This window comes from Hemicordylus capensis, chromosome 1 (genome assembly GCF_027244095.1).
Source record: "Hemicordylus capensis ecotype Gifberg chromosome 1, rHemCap1.1.pri, whole genome shotgun sequence".
Classification (NCBI taxonomy): Eukaryota; Metazoa; Chordata; class Lepidosauria; order Squamata; family Cordylidae; genus Hemicordylus; species Hemicordylus capensis.
The window spans coordinates 359083498-359103066 of NC_069657.1; the positions used below are offsets into that span (position 1 = coordinate 359083498).

Consider the following 19569-nt stretch of genomic DNA (forward strand, 5'->3'; position numbering starts at 1 on the left):
CTAAAGCCAGACCCGGTCCGGCTTGAGTCTGAACCAGTGCAGACCTGGCTTGGGCGGTGGGGGGGTTGGGGGGGGGGCGGAGACGGAAATAATTTTTTTTAAAACAATAGAAAAGCAGGACCTAGCTCCATTGCAGGGCTTGGAGGGTGTTCCCGCAGCCATGGGTGGGCATAATCTCCTGAGATTCCCCCTCCTCCCACCAGCCTGCCCCTGGTCTAAAATGGCCCATTTATTTCGGCCTATTCCTGGCATCTCTGCCCTGGTGGGTGGCCATTTTGGAGGCCGCCATACATGTGTACTGACCATTTGTGTAGCCAGGTGGCCACGCAGATGGCCAGTGCACATGCACGGCAGCCACCAAAATGTCCTCCGTCAGAGCAGAGAGGCCTGTAAAGGGCCAAAAACTGCCCAAAATGGGCCGTTGGAAACCAGGGCCAGGCCAGGGGTGGACCCCCCCCAATAGCCGTGGGAGCACCCCCCAAAGCCCCATAATGATGGTAAGTCCACCATTTTTGTGTGTTTAAAAAAAAATAAAGCCTGCTTCTGCAGGTTCGGTTTGAGTTAAGACAGTCCACTTCGAGTGTAAGCTGGCTCAGCCTTGAGCCAGCTCACACATCCCTACATTCTTTTGCTTTGGGGACAAATGGGAACTCTATTTTCAGGAAGAATCACAGAAGAACATTACTGTAGGTGTAACTCAGGCTAGGTTAGGATCCTGGAGCTGATACACTAGTATTTGGTTATTTTTTAAATTAGAAGTACCAGCTGGTATGCTTCTTTGTCTTTATGAGAAGTTTGCCATGCAGAAATCAGCAGTTGAAGCATTTTATGGCATGGAGCTAAACAATATCACCTATTAGTTAGTGCAAATCAAACTATTAAGGTGCTGGTTCAAAAGCTAGCAACACTAGTCATTACAGGTATGAGGTCATCTAAATTAATACATGGGGAAGAGAGAGGCACTAGAGGCCCACGAAGGAGAAACAGTCTATATTAGACCAGTACTGCTGTAACTTCTGAATGGAGAAAAAATTCTGTTTTTATGTGCATGTATTGTAATGTAAAACTGCCAAAGAAAATTCCACGTTCCACTTAAAGTGAGCATTTTAAATTTAGAATGTTAACAGAATCTTACAACGGTGTCTTCCTACATTTACAAAAATTGGCTGACATCCAGATGAAGTGCTGCTGACTGAGTTTCTGATTTTAGCGCTGATGCACAGTAGAGAGGGTATTTCTACAACTTTCCCTTCACCAGAAGTACTCTGTGCCAGATGAAAGCATGTCCCCAAGGGGTATGAAAGTTCCTCAGGAGCATATTTTCATTTGGCACTGCATGCTTAGGGGAAAGGGTAGATCATTGAAATTCCCTTCCCCTTCCCACCAGTCACTATTGCTGAGTTAGTCAGAGGTATCCGTAGTCCCAACAGTTTGTTGTTCTTAGTATGTCAGCCGCTATCTCTGGTGGCACTTTTTCAGAACATATGGATCTTTACTTGCCTTGCATTTTGTATTGCCTTTTATTTTGTTTTGCCAAACTTGGTTCCAGTGTGTTTACAAATTCAAAGCAGATTCCATTCATAATTGGGCTGTGGGTCATGGAAGGTGTTCACTACTTTATGTTAAAGAAATAATTGTAAAAAGGTACTATATTGGCATATAGGCAGACAGAAAGTTTAGGCTTTCTGTCATACAAGCCTAAATGTGAATTTGTATGAACAGAATTGCAGTGTAAAGAAAGAAATGGCTTGTTCTTCACAATTTTTCCCAGCTTGATCCTATGCGGGTTTACATGGAGTAAGTTTCATTTAGTTCAGTAGGACTTAACCTTCAGCAATCCTGTACACACTTTAAAAGGGGTGGGGGGAGTGTGCCAGCTTCCTAGCACTATATGGAGGCACGTGGCCTGGTGTGGCCATCTCCGTGCAGCACCTACCATTTCTGGTGCTATGGGGATAGGAGGGCATGCAGGAACTTCTGGGAACTGTAGTTCCTCCAAGTGAAAGCACTGGGAGGAACTGTAGTTTCTAGATGTCCCTGTGTGCCTTCCCACTGTCCCCAGGGATTCCAGTTCCATAGAAAAGCACTCCCAGCCCTGGAAACAGCAGGTACAGTGCAGAGCAGGCCGCCAATAGCATCTGTTTCTGTGCAACCCAGGGGAGAGGGTGGAACTAAGGCAGTACAGAATTTTTGAAATCGGAAATGCTAACACATGGGGCTATAAAATATGCAGATAAGAACTCCAGGAATATGATCTGTGTACTGATGAGCTTTCTAATGTATTATAATACTCCCAGAAGTTGATGTGTTTAATAATTTAATGTGTTTTGCCTTATATCTAACTACATAAGAAAATATTTTCTTTTAGGAAAGCAGGTAAAAGATGGAAAGAAGCCAGAGCCTTGTAAACCTATTCTTAAAGTGGAATACAAAACTACCAGAGTTGGGTAAGAATTAGAAAACAAGCATGTAATTCTGTTTAGATATTTCTGGTAAAGAAAAAATGAATGTAAGTGAGGAAAAGCTTCTAAAAATGAAAGTATTTACTATTTAAAATACTATTAACTAAAAAAGTGACAAGAGAAATTCTATGACCAACATCCAAGCTAGAAAATGTGTGAACTACAAAAGAGAGGCAATTTTCAACAATCTCCCCTTCCCTCTGCAGCAGACTATGACTCGCAAAGATTTGTCCCTGAGGGGTTGTGCAACCTTCAGAAACACATTTTTGGGAGTCTCAATTGGCTGCAGAACAAAGGTGAGATCACTGAAAATCTCTGTTTCCATAGTGTATCCTGTGCATTTACAAATTCGCTTCATTAATTTTCATTCATGAATCCTTCAGGTCTATACAGCAAAACAAAAACCACTTTTTTAATTTAAAAAAGTGGGAGGGGGGTGGTAATCAAAAACATCATTCATTGCCTTCTAGGGAATAAAGAATCTTGAGTGAAGTTGAGCATTTTATTATTATTTATATATTTATTAAATTTCTATACTGCCTAATATAGAAATTTCTATGCGGTGTACAGATTAAAACATAATATAAAATATAAAACATTTAAAATACATAACAGATAAAAATCACAATAGATACAAACACTTTAAAATTTAAAATTTAAATTTCAGTTAAAAGCCTGGGGAAACAGGTATGACTTCAGGGCCCTCCTAAAAGTAAACAGAGAAGGAGATGCTCTTATTTCAACAGGGAGCGTGTTCCAAAGCCCTAGGGCAGCCACAGAGAACGCCCGGTCCCGAGTTGCCACCAAACGAGTTGGCGGCAACCGTAACCAGACCTCTCCAGGTGATCTTAATAAGTGACAGTTCACGACAGAGAAGGGACTCTCTTAAATACCCTGGACCTAAGCTATTAAGGGCTTTATAAGTAATAAACCAGCACTTTGTGTTTCACCTGGAAACATAACTGCAGCCAGTGCAGTTCTTTTAGAATTGGAGTTATACAGTCCCTTCAGGTAAACCCATAGACCAATCTGGCTGCTGCATTCTGTACCAATTGTAGTTTATATACAAAGGCAGCCCCACATACAGTGCATTGCAGTAGTCAAGCCTAGAGGTTACCAGCATATGTACCACCGTTTTAAGGTCAATTGTCTCCAGAAATGGACATATCTGATGTATCAGCCAAAGCTGATAAAAAGCACTCCTGGCCACAGCCTCAACCTGAGAAACCAGGGGAGTTTGAGATCCAGGCACACTCCCAGACTACAAACCTGATCTTTGGGGGTGGGGTGTAGCCCCATCCAGAACAGACAGATCTAAACCATTTCTCAGATCCCGACCCTCTACAAGACAGTACCTCAGTCTTGTTTGGATTCATCTTCAGCCTGCTATCCCTCATCCAGCCCAATATCACCTCCAGGCAGGCACTTAGTGGGGGTCATTGCATTTCCTGATGAAGTTGGTATGGAGAAATACATCTGGGTGTCATCAGCATATTGATAGCATCCCAGACCAAACTTCCTGATGATCTATCCCAGCGGTTTCATGTAGGTATTAAAAAGCATTGGAAACAGTATGGAGCCTTGTGGAACCCCACACTTTAGCTCTCACATTTCAGAGCAACAGTCTCCAAGTGACACCATCTGGAATCTGCCAGAAAGGTAGAAGCGGATCCACGGTAAAACAGTGCCACCCAATCCCACCTCCTTCAAGCGACCCAGCAGGGTAAAATGGTCAATGGTATTGAAAAGCGCCGAGAGATCCAAAAGGATCAGCAAAGTCACACTCCCTCTGTCGATAGCCAATTGGAGATCATCCATCAGGCCGACCAAGGCAGTCTCAACCCCATAGCCCACCTGAAAGCCAGTCTAGAAAGGATCTAAATAATCTGTCATGCAAAACTGCCTGGTTGAGAAGCAACCACTTGCTCAATCACCTTGCCCAACCAAGGAAGATTAGAGACAGGTCTGTAATTAGCTAACTCTGAAGTATCCAATGCAGTTTTCTTTAAATTTTGACTGAAGGAAAAGCAAAAGAGAGCTAGTAACATATGTAATATTATTGGGTTATTGAAAGTGGTAAGAAATAGGAAGATACCCTCTACTTCTCTCTGTCTTGATGCAGAGAAGGCTTGAGACAGGCCAGAATGGGTGTTAAGGAAAACATTACAGGTTTTCAGTTTTGTTCCAGAACTTTTGAAGTAGATAATGGTATACTTTAACATTAGCTATTATCACAGTAAATTGAGCATATTCTGAGAAATGTAATATTAGCTGGGATTGCCCATATCTGTGCTGTTCGCCGAATTCTTAGACATTCTTCATTCTTTGCTGAAATGATTAGGAAAAATAAGGGGTTTGAGGGCAAAAGGATAACAACATATTTAGGTATTAAAATTGAAAATAATTTAAATAATTTGGCAAATATAAATTTTGCAAGTTTTTTTTTTTAAAGCACAAGTGGACTTTGAGCTTTGAGAATTGAAATAGGCTAAGATTGTCTATTGGGAGTTGAATTAAAATCACTCTTAAACATACCATGTGCTTTGTAATCAGCTCTGATAAACTGTGGGCAACACATGATTAATCTGTTTATATGGAGTTTTACCAAAAGCCAACACTAAGCAGTAACAAGCTTGTGACCATTTTTTTAAAAAAATAAGTTGGGGGGTTGCAAAACTGTTACTGGCAAGCCACTGCATTGTCTTAGTGGTTAGTATAGCTTAGAAATAAAAAGGGAAGATAAATTATGTCATAGTATTTAATGAAGTTTTACTAGAATTCCACTGAAGGATCTATTGTGGCTTAAGGGTAAAAAGAGACAATTGGTATATTCAAATGATGATAACCATGGCTGGCAATGTGCTCTATGTAGGGCTGCCACTGTACATAGTTTGGAAACTTTAGTTAGTTCAAAATGTGGCAGCCAGATTGGTCTCTGGGGTATCTCAGAGAGACCACATTATGACTGTTCCTAAACAGTTGCACTGGCTGCCAATATGTTTCCAGGCAAAGTACTAATTACTTTTAAAGCCCTGAATGGCTTAGGTCCAGGTTACCTGAGAGTGCCTTTCTCTACAAGATCCCCACCGCTCGTAAAGATAATCAGGATGGGTCTGTCTTCAGGTGCCACCAGTTCATCTGGTAGCAACCTGGGATCGGGCCTTCTCAGTTGTCGCCAACACGCTCCACATGGATATAAGAGGATGATCTTCCTTGGAGGCCTTTCAGGAAAGCCTTAAAGACCGATCTTTTTAGCCTGGCTTGTAATGATATCTACTTTGAAGTTTTAATTTTAATCTATCTATATTATTAATTCCTGTAGACGGACCAGGGGGATGCTCCTGTAGATGGACCAGGGGGATGCATGGTGATGTGGCAAGCCACGTCCCCACTGAAGCACCTGATTGGGCAGTGGGGATTCCATATGCAGATAGGGAGAGGGAGCCTGTGAAAAAAGAAGCACCATGGTGATTGGGCAGTGGAGATTCCATATGCAGATAGGAAGGAGGAGACTGTGGCACCGCGGTGATTGGGCAGTGGGGATTCCATATGCATATAAGGAGGAGAAGCCTAATGGTTAAGGTCAGTTGGAATGCAACTGCTACTGGTCGGAAGATGTTCTGTCCGCAGCTTGAGGGGAATGAGCGGCCATGGCAGCACTGGCAAAAAGGAAGGGCCCAGTGAACCACTGCTGCTGTTTGGGGCTACTGAGGCCATTATCGGAGGCAGGCAAGGGACGGGCCCGTGCCTGTCAGCGGCCTGAGGGGAATGACTGGCCATGGTGGTGTCAGCAGCAAGGAACAGCCTGGTCAACCACTGCTGCTGCTCTTGTGGGGAGGAGCAGGAGCGGGGCTTGGGTGAAGGTGGCGAGGTCTCTGAGACTGCAGCTTGGCCCAATAGGTGACAGCAATGCTGCAGCCACGACCAAGGGGGTGAGGGGTATGGAAGCAATGGGATAGAGGAGAAGGAGCAGGAGTGCAGCTCAGGTGAGGGTGGGGAGATCTCTGAGGTGAGGGGGGCAGTCAAGTACTAGCACACAGATGCTCTAGAGCACACAAGAGTACCAGCATTGAAGTGGAGATAAATAATGGCAGCGGCCAGGAGGCAGAGGGCCAGCGGGTGGATGGCGGGCGAAGCCCCGCCGGCCGGGAGGAGGAGGCAGCAGTGGGACCGACCAGCCCTGGCCCTGACCCACCCGCTGGGGTGAGATGGCAGCGGTGGCAGACCCTGTCCTGGCTGCATAGAGGAAGCGGCAGCAGGACAGCCTGGCCCAGGGTGGCAGTGGGGGGGAGATCCGGTTGGCCAGCCAGAAAGCCAGGCGTGCCAGCATGGGGTGGGGGATGGCTGGGCCCAACTAGAGGCGCCGATGATCTGCACCAGGGCCCACTAGTGAGTTTTAATGTGTGTGTTCTGATTTTAATTGTTTTATTACGTGTGTTTGATTTTATGTATACCGCCCTGTGCCACTTTAGGAAGGGTGGTATATAAACTGAATGAATAAAAACTCCAGAAGCCTTCTGCATCATAGGCACATCTTAGCATGTTGGTGCTTCCTTAGGATGTCAGCCAGTATGATCAAGTTATCAGAAGTATGGAATAAGATTAGAAATGCTTTGACATCTAGCTTTCTCCCCTTTAGCTTCCTTAATTATCCTGAATTTAATCTGAATGATTGCTTGGGTAATTTTCTGTGCTTGGCAGAACACTAACTATTATTCCTATGAAAATTTAATGGATAATGTTCCAATAAGATCTTATGAATTTGTGGAGAATTCAGATGGGAAGAAACCTCATTTTTACCAGTATCTTTAATTAAAGCATTTTATTTTTTCACTGAAAAGGAAGACTCTAATTGGAGGGAGAACTAAATTTGAATACTTAAAAATTAGAGACAGGAGGAAGATTCTTTTAAGTCTGTAAAATACAATATGATGTTTAGGAAAAGAATCTGAGTTCTTGTTAATTGAAATGGTATAAAGATCTGCAAGAAACTACATCATCAGATGACTTTTGGAATTATATTTGACCACTGATTACATTTACTGTTTTTCAGCAACTGAGAAAAGTGTTTGAAATTGTGTTCCTAGTGGCACATTAGTAAAATTTATTAGGCAGGAAGTAGTCCGTGTTGACACTGCAAGGATGTAGAATGATTCCCCACCCCACCCCACCGAATTTGGGAGAAATGTAAACATGTTGGAAAATTCTGGTCAGCCATGATTCAGGGCACAAACTTTATTTTTTGGGTTACCGTGATTTTTGAATCCTAAAATGTGCTTATTAAATTATGTTAAGACACTGCCATAAACCTTAGAAACCCAGTTTCTTTCAACATTAGAAATCCAGTTTTGTATATGTTAACAGCTGCTGAATTTAATTGGCAAAGCACTGGAAAGACTCTAAACCCCCCACAAGTAAGGAGTGGATCTTAGGGGTGATCCTGTATCCTTTACACTGTGGGTTTTTTGCCTGCACAGTATTCCCTGCGGAACTATCCTCTGGCTCCTCAGAGCATTCTGAAGCTCTGCCCTTTGTGTGTGGAGCGCACTTGGTATCTTTGGCGGCAGAGTGCTTCCCAGCTGTTACTTCTCGACCATGGTTGTGGATGCATTCCTCGGGATTTGCTCCTCGTACTTGGTTCCTAAAAGACATAAATTGGTGTTTGCTTATTATCCTTTCTGACCTTGTACTGTACTGTCTCCCCCTTCCCCCGACTATTCTGCACATACTGCCTGAAGATTTCTATATCAGGCTGTATAGAAATATGGTAAACAAATATTCTTTAGTCTGCATTTTGGTCTAATCTCTATGGACTCTAAAATACTTTTCAATGCTGTTCCTCTTGCTGTGGGACTCTCCCCTCTTCAGATAGGCATGACCTCTGCCTGCTTTGCTTAGGGGAGGACCACAACTCATGCACCTGCAAAATTTGTTTATTATTTTCCAAACATACTCAGAAAAACAGGGGATTATGTTTGAGAACAAGCCTTATACCCATTGACCCCCATGCCCTACTTTGTTTGCAGAAGTCCAAGAACTGTTGTCTAAAGGGGCAATAGAACCAGTTTTGAAGAAGAACCTATGGGCAGGGAACAAAAAAGAGAGATCTCCAACCTATACTGGATCTTCATCTCCTCAACAATTTCATTCACACAAAGAAATTCTGAATGCTCACTCTACAACAGCTCCTCCTCTCCTAGTAGAGGAGGAGATCCAGCTTGCCATGCTAGATCACAAAGATGCCTATTTTCATGTAGGGATTCGGCCGAGACACAAGAAATACCTATGGTTTACAGTGGCGGACCAAGTTTACCAGTAAACAGTCTTCCCCTTTTGAACCCTCTACAGCCCTATGCATCTTTATAAAATGCATATGTGCGATCATTGCCCACCTCAGAACGGAAAGCATCTCAATCTTTGCCTATCTTGACAACTGGCTGATCGTCTGCCCAGACAGAGCACTTCACACCAACCACATTCAAACAGTGCTCACTCTCCCAGAGAATCTGGGAGTATGGGTAAATTGGAAAAAATGTTCCCTCATCCCTTCCCCCTTCCGACATCTCTAACTTATATAGGTGCCATTCTGGACACAAATGCAAAGCAGGCCTTTCTACAAAAGGACAGACAGCTCTCCATTGTATATCTGATCCAATCCTTCCAACCCAGTCCCCCCCCGCCCCGAGGTGCAGTCCATCCAATACCTCTTGGACCTGATAGCTTCTTGCACGAAGACTGTTCATTACACCAGACTGCATATGTGACACCTCCAGTTGTGGCATCTTTCAAACTTCAGGCCAAATGTGTAAGGTCAGCCGCTTCAACTCTTATTACCACAAACAATTCTGGACTCCTAGCTCTAGTGGACTTTCCCAGAGACTCTAAGAGCAGGTATACCATTTCAGCCCCCTATTCCCAGAATAACTGTCACAACGAATGCCTCCCTGATGGGTTGTGGGGCTCATTGTTCTGGTTTTCATGCACATGGCCTCTGGAGCCACGAACTGTTGTTCCTACATATACATTTCCTCGAACTCTTGGCCATTCGCTTAGCCCTCAAGTCCTTCATACCAGTCCTGAGCAGAAAAATGGTCTAAGTCCTACTGGACAACATGACCACCATCGTTTATATCAGTTGCCAAGGGGGCAGAGTCTCCAGATCTCTCTGCAACCTCTCCATTTACCTTAGGGATTGGTCGACAAACCACCACGTCTACCCATTATCTCTTCACATAAAGGACATCAACAACATATTGGAAGACAATCTCAGTAGGGAAACAGACCTGTCCTGCCAACATGAATGGGAGGTCAAGCATGACATCCTCTCCAATCTTTTCCTATGGTGGGGGACTCCCCAAGTGGACCTTTTCATGACCCTAGTGCACTCTCTACTGCTCAAGGGCTGCAATAGGCAAGGACTGGGAGATGTCTTTCAAATTCCCTGGAACATGCATCTCTATGACCACTTCCCACCCTTTCCTTTCCTGTCACATGTCCTCGGCAAAATCTTAACAAAACCAAATGCATAATACTCACACCATGGTGGCCCGGGCAGCCTTAGTTTCCCCTACTTTCATGACTGTCTTGAGGCCTCCATCACCGTCTCCACCAGCACCCCGACCTTCTCTCACAGAACAGGGGACAGGTGCTCCATCACAGCCTCTGAACGTGAAAGCCTGGTAGCTAAACCTCTAGACCGCATCTTGCTCCACAAGCACAAAGGCCCAACCAGATGCAATTACTCTTGTAAATGGAAAAGATTTACAAACTATTATAGGACTAAAGGTTTTGAACCAGCTTCTGACTCTGTACATCAAGTTCTCTTGCACTTGACCTCTCTAAAACACACTGGACTTTCCAGCTCATTTATCAAGGTCCATATGTCAGCCCTTTCTGCAGTGCATAAGGGATGGGATACTAAAACCCTTTCCCCCCCATCCAGACTGCAAAAGGCTCAAGAATCTCTCTCCTACCAACTTAAAACACCAGTTTGAACCCTGGAGTCTCTCATTGGTACTTTTCACCCCTACCAAGGCACCTTTTGAACCTTTATCCTCCACCCTTATTAAGCTGCTTACCCGCAAGACAGCTTTCCTGATTGCTATACCTACAGCCAGGAGGATTAGCAAACTCGCCGATTTTAGAGCTGACATTCCACTTAGTGTGCTTTCTCCCAATAAAGTTGTTACATGCACTGATCCCGCCTGCCTATCAAAAGTGTTTTCAGAGTTTCACATTAACCAGGACATTGTCCTTTCAACTTTTTTCATTAACCCAATTTCCCCTCTGGAATGCTCTTTGCATATCACTCCTCTTTTACTTGAGCAGGACTAAGGACTTCAGAAAGTCAAATAGACTCTTCATTACCTTTGAAGATGCCCAAAAAGTCCAGCTGTTACCTCAACAAAGGTTTTCTGAATTATTGCTCCGGGTCATCTCCACCTGTTGTGACAAACAAGGCATAAAGCCGCCTGGCACTATTAAAGACCATTCAACTAGGGCTACGACAACCTCCACTGTTCATTTGTTGTGCATTGACTTTTCTGAGATAAGAAAAGGCGCTATCTGGTATTCAGATATGCCCTTTGCCCTACACTGTAGATATCTCCTCTGCAGCTGAGGCAGGGTTTGAGTGGTCTGTACTAAAGAAAGTTCTTTAACTCCTTATCCTCAGACCCTTCTCCTTTGGGAGGACCCTATCCCTCTTGCACTTAACTTGATTATTTTATGAAGATCTATTCTACACAGCAGCCATTCAGGAACTGAACGGGGAAGCCCTCTGCTGCCAAATATACCAAGCATGCTTCACATGTGAAGGGCAGAGCTTCAGAGCACTTTGAGGAGCTGAAAAATCCTTCCGCATGGACTATTGTGCAGGTGCAAAGTGTTGTGAATGATACCAGATCACCAAAAAATCAAGTTACAGGTGAGTTATCTGTTTTTATTGAAGTGCTGGAGACTCCTTAAAATGGTAAAATTAACTACATATGTGAGTTCAGATAATGGCTTTAAATTAGCAAATAAAGAATAGAAACTGGTGATGGAGTGCATGCAAAGAATATTCTTGGTTTCAGGAAGACAACATAAACATGAATATATTTGCTTAGTTTAATATTGTCATATTAGTAAGAGTGAATTGGTACGACATTTTCATACATATTAGTTATATGTTCCTTATTTCTGTAGCAAAACAGAACTATAGCACATTATTACATTGAAATGACTGTATATTAAATTTAGACAAACCCATTCAAGAGATGTAAAATTATATATAATCCCTCCATAAGGGTGGGTATTACCTTAGCAACATTCAGTCTCACTGATATCTTCAGATATCAACTGATGTTAAACAGACGAAACCTTTTCTCATTCCAGGATTTTCTTTTGTGTGTACTTGTGCTCTCTCGCTCTCTCTTTTGGTAGTGATAAATGAACTTTGACCACAGGCAATTATTGGTTGTAATAATCAGTTATAAGGAGCATCCTTCTTTTTGTCTGTGGAACCTTTAGCCTGTAGAATTTACCATATCACTTCAACTCCATGGAAACCTGTAAAAGAAAATAAGCAAAATATATTTTTTCTTTTTATTAATATATATGTTCCTTTTTTACTTTTTTCCTTGTTTTTGTTAGTGAAGTTTTATCATAAACAGGTCTTTAGTTTGAGTATTCTTTCAGAAATGTTGGCAGCACATTTCTATTTCTATTCATATCATCATTTCGACGATAGAGAGGTCTATCATCGGCTACTAGTTGGAGGGCTAGAGGCCATCTCCAGCCTCAAAGGCAGGATGCCTCTGAGTACCAACTGCAGGGGAGTAACAACAGGAGAGAGGGCATGCCCTCAACTCCTGCCTGTGGCTTCCAGCGGCATCTGGTGGGCCACTGTGTGAAACAGGATGCTGGACTAGATGGGCCTTGGGCCTGGTCCAGCAGGGCTGTTCTTATGTTTACACCTTGAACCTTCCATTCTGTTCTGAAAGTGTCCATTTACCACTTCATTAAAAACCCATAGAGTAGACAGAATATTCTCCTGCCTCCCTTCTCAGATTAAAAATAAAGTATATGCAGCTAAAGAGCCCAGCTATTACAAGGAGACAGTTTTCAGAAAAGAAAAATAGTCCCCCACCCCAACAAATTTTTTTTCCTAGTAAAAAAAACTAAAGAAATTACACTTATGAGTCCATGAGGTTTCTGGGTGCAGCATCAGCCAGGACAGGGAAGTGGGGTTGTCCTGGTTCATCAAGAGACCACCCCCAATCACCAGATGCACTGTCACCATTCGGACCAATTCAAGTGCCTGCATGCAGTGCTGGGATTGCGAGACAAAGTTGGGATTCTGTTAGACAGTGGGTTGAGCAGTATGCGAAGTCTTAGGTGTGACATTGAGGACCCCGAGAATGTTAGTCTTGGGGAATTTTAATGTCCATGCTGAGGCCACCTTGTCTGGTGCAGTTCAGGACTTCATGTCCACCATGATGACCATGGGCTTGTCTCAACTGATTTCTGGTCCCACACATGTGGCAGGCCACATGCTCGGCTTGTTCTTTGAGTAATTGGTGGGCAGTGATGCTCCTTGGATAGTCCAGGTGGCCTTAATACCATTGTCATGCACGGATCACTATCTGGTGAATGTTGGACTGAGGGTGGACCCAATACACCTCTTTAGGGGTGGGGAACCAGTTAGGCTGTTCCACTCTTAGATGGATCCAAGAGGATTTCTGATGGCTCTGGGGGATTTTCCTGCTGAAAGAGTGGACAATCCTATTGGCACCCTGATATGAGCAGATGGGTTGGGCGATTGACACAGTTGTGATTAAGCATCCTCCCCTGACTTGGCAAGTCCAAGCAACCCCCTGGGATACAGGTGAGTAATGAATTAGGCTAGTAGATGGCTTGAGCATTGTTGGCATAAAACGCAGAATGAATGTGACCAAACAGAGGCTAGAGCCAATGTTAAAGCCTATTCTGTGGCGGTGAAGAAATCCTACTTTTCTACCACCACTGTGGTCACTCAGTGTCATCCAGCAGCGCTTTTTCAAGTGGTTCAGGGCCTCCTACATGATGGCCCCAATGATAATCAAGCAGAACCCCTGGCAGCCCGCTGTGATCAATTTGCATTTCATTTTGTGGATAAAAAGACTCTCATCTATTCTGACATGGCTGCTAAGTTTTTTGCAGAGCTGGAGCTGGATGTTACCAGTACACCATCTGGTCTTATTATATTGGGTGGCTTTTAAACTGTGTTGCCTGAAGAGATGGAGAAACTGCTTGGAAGTCTGAGGCCTACAACTTGTGTGCTTGACCCTTGCCCTTCATGGTTGATGGAGGCTTTTAGGGAAGGACTGGGTACATGGGTGTCAGGGGTGGTGAATGTCTCCCTGAATCGGGGTGGTGTTGGGGGACCACCTTGTTGAGGTGATCACTAGACTCCTCCTAAAAAGCCTTCATTGGGCCCAGATTTAAATAGCTTTCAACTGGTTTCTAACCTCCCCTTTTGGGGCAAGGTGTTAGAGAGCATGGTGGTGACTCAGCTCCAGGCAGCCCTGGATGAATGGGATTACTTGAATCCTTTCCAGTCTGGCTTCTGGCCTGGGTACAGGACAGAAATTGCCTTGGTCACACTGGTGGATGACCTATGCCAATCAATAGAGAGAATGTGACTCTCTTGGTTTTCCTGGACCTCTCAGTGACTTTCAATACCATCAACCATGGTATCCTTCTGGGTCATCTCTCTGCGTTGGGACTTGAGCACATGGTTATACATTTGCTCCTGTCCTACCTGAAGGGTCGTACTCAGAAGGTGGTGCTGGGAGACGCCTGCTCCACCCTTTGGCCTATGGGGTGCTGTGGGGATCCATTGTCTCCCCTGTGTGGTTTAATATCTACAAGAATTTGATGAGATACGTCATCCATGTGTGTGGGCTATGGTGTCATCGGTATAAAGATGATACCCAGCTCTACCTATCATTCAAGTGAGCCAGGGAGACAGTGGATGTTCTGAAACGGGTTGGAGGCTGTTCTAGGCTGGATAGGGGCAATCAAGCTGAAACCTAATCCAGATAAGACTGAAGTGCTCTGGGTTGGTAAAACTGATCATCTAAGTAGTGAGGTAAATCTGGTCTTGGACAGAATCACACTCCCCCTGGGGCGGGGGAGTCTGTAGCTTGGGGATGTTTCTGGACCTGACAGTGTCCATACAGGTACAGGTGAAAGCTGTGTGCAGAAGTGCTTTTTATCAGATATGGCTGGTACGCCAGCTGAGACCATACTTGGAGAACATGGACCTGAACTCAGTTACTCATGCTCTGCTGACATCCAGATTGGACTACTCCAACGCACTTTACATGGGGCTGCCCTTGAAGACTTTAGAAGCTTCAGCTTGTCCAGAATGCTGCTGCAAGGATGTTTGTGGGCGTAGGTCGCTTCATGAGTGTTACACCCATATTGCGGCAGCTTCAGGGGTTACCAATCTGCATCCAGGCTACATTCAAGGTAGTGTTCTTGACCGTAAAAGCCATATATGGCTTGGGATAAGGTATCTCTCAGACTGCATTCACCCATATGACCCTGCCAGGGCCCTCAGCTCAACATCTCAGGAGCTTTTCAGTTGTGGCTCCTCAACTTTGGAACTCCTTCCCAGAAGAGCTTTGCCATGCTCCTTCCTTCAGTGTTTTCTAAAAACTGTGGGTTTAAAAAACAAAACAAAATAAAAACCAGACACCTTTTTAGAGAGGCTTTTAAGTTTCTATCCGCTGCTCATATCTGGTAGGTTTCTTATTTCTTAGTTTTTAGTTTTTACTTAATATTTAATTTGAAACATTTAAAATTTTGTAACTTTTAAATGTGATTTTAGCTTGCTTTCTTAACTGTTTAAATTACTTTTTAAATTGTTTTATATAGTATTGATTTTATTAATTTTGTGAGCCGCCCCAAGCAGTAGTGCACATTTTAAAGGGATAATAAATAAATTACGTCATGCCAAGATTTGTTATATAAAGTTAAAATAAATATTAAGGATCTTAAGGTCATCAAATGGATGCAGACCAACCCACAGCTATATTGACCTTCAGATATCTTGGGAAAGTTGATCATGGTGTGGATGCATTGTAAAGGACAAAAGAAGGAAGACACATGCCTTTAAAACAAAGAATTTATTGAGCGGCAGGGATACAGAAAATGAAAGGAGGGTGTTTGAGCAAGAGATTAGCACTTAATGAACTTGCTAACAGTCTTCCCATAATGGGGATTGGCAAACTCTGGAGGTGTCTTAAGTGGCTAGTAAAGCACATTCACCAGGTCAGCACTAGGAAGGGGGCAGAGGTTTGAGGGCAAGGGTAAGAGAAAGCCATTTTTCATATCTAGCTGGGGTCCTTCTCCAGTTAGCTCAAGCACATGGCAAGTTATGGGGCATGGGCACAGCTTGCGCTTGTGCATTATGGGTTGCAGGCAAGAGTGCAAGTGCAAGAGATCATTGCCTTCTTTGGGGTAGGTTTTATAGGCAAAAAATACCCTGGGACATAATTGAAGAGTTTCAGTGGAAGATGCTGAAAGGGAAGAGACCCCCTCCCAGCTTGAGAATTTGAGGGGTGTCATCACCTACTGGCTGTAATGATAATTTGGGCCCTGCCTACTCCAACATTGTTTCTCTCTTTTTTCACCAGCCACCATTTTGTTCTCTTTTTCTTATGAATTGTTGCCAGCCCAGTTTGTTCTTCCCTGGTTAATCTGACCTGTAGTGTTCCTGAAAACACTTAGGCTTGAAGGGCTAGAACCTAACTTGCAAGTTTTAACTTTCTTTGTGCTTTACCTTTTCCCTCTACTCTACCCCTCGTTCCTAAACTTGTAATACAAGGCATGTTGTTATTGTTTTGTTCATTTGTCTGTATTTTGATTTTGTGGGGTTAGTAGTTTGAATGCTTTGAAGGGTGTTTACTCTCCCATCTGCCTGTTTGGCTGCAATAATTTTCCCGGAACCTCAAAATACAAAGGAATGTTATCTGTGTCTTCCCATCTATTTAGATGGGAAGGACTAAGGCCACTGAACAAATGCTGAAAGACCTAAATCTTCTTTACTGGGGTCTTCACAGGTATTATCAAGGAGATGGTGGCAGCAAAGACCCAAAGAAGAATTTAAAGATCCAGGGGATAGATATTACTCAGTTAGCATTCTCCCCACCAATCTATTAGTCATTTTTTGTTTGTAGCATTTTGTTACACTGGGGAAACATTTGAAACAAATACAGAATACAGTTGCAATATTGACAGTAGCTTAATCAACATTTGGTTTATTGTAAAAGTTGCCTAAACAGACATTGATTTCATTAATATTTTGCCTGTACTATAGTATACAAAGTAACTGCACATTAACATTAAAAAAGAGTAGATGAGCTACAACTGTGTGGAGCATCCCAACATTATTTCCTCTCCACCCCCCTTTTTTTTGAGCCACATGGCAAAAAAAAATCTGGTGCATCACCAGCTTAGATTGATTGTCATCCTACACTCCTGTCTGTCCTGTTGCAGTTTAAACAGTCATTGGGTGAAATACTTCCTAAGATCTGATGAATTTTTTTTATTGTGGTTGTGTGGGATTTTAAAACTCTGGTAGTGTAGTTTTGTTAAATTAACAAAACCAGGAAGACTGGACTGTTGTCAGTTACTACTTTTGAGAATTGTTACATATAACATTTAAGTGTTACAAAGAATTGTTGGAGATTGCACATCTTGCATTTCATGGTGATCAGCCCCTACTGTTTGTTTTCCTGTATACCCATGTGTATACGTGCAAATGAAGATAACACTTTAGCATATGATGAAGTGAGCTCTAGTCCATGGAAACTTATAGAGATGTACACTAACCAAGGTTTGTGCCCTGGTTCAAAACCAAACTGGTTTGGGTTGCCACTGAACCGGTTGGGCAGTTTAAATGCAGCACCAGGGGGACCTTGAAAAGTGAGTACTAGGGATGTGCAAAAAATTTCGGGCACAGAACGATCTGTGCCCGAAACGAACAATTTCGGGTGATTCGGGGCCGAACCGAATCACCCCCGATGTCCTCCGATATTTTTCGGGCACGAGCCGAATCACCCGAATTTTGGGCATGAAAAATTCGGGTGATTCGGTTCACGGTTGATTTTTGGCGATTTTTTAAAGTTTTAGTGACTTTGGGGCAGTTTGGGGGCATAGCATGGGATCTGGGCAAAAGTAGTGGGGTGGGGTGGTAGTGCCTAATGGGTGGAGGCTACCACCCCAATTTCAGGGGGATTGGGCAGAGGGCTGATTTTTTGAGAATTTTTGAAGTTTGGGTGTCTTTGGGGCAGATTGGGGGCAGAAAGTGGATCTGCCCCAAAGGAGTGGGGTGGGCTGGTAGATAGTGCCTAATGGGTGGAGGCTATCACCCATCCCCAATTTAAGAGTGATTGGGCAGAGGGGTGAATTATGGTGAATTTATTTTTCTGAGGTTTGTCTTCATAAGGTGAAGTGTGCTAAATTGATTACTTCCTCATATTATTCATAGTAAAGGAAAGTGTGAAAAAGTGAAAGTGGGGTCATGAGAGTTGTTTAATTGAAAAAAATCTCATTTGCTATGATAGAATGAGAATTCACACCTTTTCTGAGCCTCCACCCATTAGGCACTATCTACCAGCCCACCCCACTCCTTTGGGGCAGATCCACTTTCTGCCCCCAATCTGCCCCAAAGACACCCAAACTTCAAAAATTCTCAAAAAATCAGCCCTCTGCCCAATCCCCCTGAAATTGGGGTGGTAGCCTCCACCCATTAGGCACTACCACTCCACCCCACTCTTTTGGGGCAGATCCACTTTCTGCCCCCAAACTGCCCCAAAGTCACTAAAACTTCAAAAATTCTCAAAAAATCAGCCCTTTGTCCAGACCCCCTGAAATTGGGGTGGTAGCCTCCACACATTAGGCACTACCACCCCACCCCACTATTCTGCCCCAGACCCCACTTTCTGCCCCAATATGCCCCAATCTGCCCCAAAGACATGAAATTTTCAGAAATTTACCAAAAATCAGCCCTTTGCCCAATCCCCCTGAAATTGGGGTGGTAGCCTGCACCCATTAGGCACTACCACCCCACCCCACTACTTTTGCCCAGATCCCATGCTATGCCCCCGAACTGCCCCAAAGTCACTAAAACTTTAAAAATTCACCAAAAATCAGGATTTTGCCCAATCCCCCTGAAATTGGGGTGGTAGACTCTACCCATTGGGCACTACCACCCCACCCCAAAATTTTGCCCCTGGGCCCCTTTTTACCCTCCCGAATCAATTCGGATTCGGATTAAATCCGAATCCGAACCGAATCAAGGGTGATTCGGGTGACCCAGATTCGGGCACAAAACAGAACAGGGGTGATTCGGTTCGGGTCCGAGCCGAATCACCCGAAATCCCGAATTGCACACCCCTAGTGAGTACAGCAGGTCCATAGCTGCTTGCCTGCCACTCCACACAGCTTCCTGCTGTGGTGGCACTCTCCCCAGCAGCCTGTGCACAGTGCCAGCACACACATGGCCTAGTTGGCAACCCAAACTGTTTCAGCTTTGAACTGGGACATCAACCTTCTTCTCTAAAAACCTATACTACACTGAGGTTACATATAATGTGGCTGGATTTCTTTTGATAATAGGATTAGATAAGTTATGGTATCTTCTACAGCCCTTTCACATCTCTGTATTATAGCTGTTGGGTACTGTTGTTAAGGTCTGATGTTTTTCTTGATATTTTAATGTATCTCCCCCCCCCCCTTTTTTTTGTTAGTGACCAAATAAAGATTTATTTGGTCTACAGTAATTTGATAGTATTTTAAGGTGCCACAAACTTCTTTTTAATGTGAAGTTCATAGAAGGGGAAGCAAATAGTCACACTTTTCAAATTATAGTGACTACAATACAAAGGTCTATGTGTTTTTTGTTCTATGTAGCACAGTGCAAAGTAAACAATTATTATTTATTTTTAACATATTTATATACTGCCCAAAGCCTGTATCTTTGAGCGGTGTGCCTACAACCATGTTAACTTCACATAGATAGATGGGCTTAATCGGTTTATATATGTTAAAGTTGCCACCAAATTAAAAATGAAAT

At 43.6% G+C, this 19569-nt stretch overlaps 1 protein-coding gene across 15 annotated transcripts in view; it reads left to right on the forward strand.

Annotated features, from left to right (window-relative positions):
* Positions 1 to 19569, forward strand: part of STXBP5 (syntaxin binding protein 5) — a 235009-nt gene that overhangs the window by 115713 nt on the left and 99727 nt on the right. For all 15 annotated transcript variants that reach the window (XM_053291487.1, XM_053291414.1, XM_053291434.1 and 12 more), the window contains one exon: positions 2369 to 2447. In XM_053291487.1, the coding sequence (XP_053147462.1) occupies positions 2369 to 2447 (79 nt within the window). The remainder of the gene's footprint in view (positions 1 to 2368; positions 2448 to 19569) is intronic.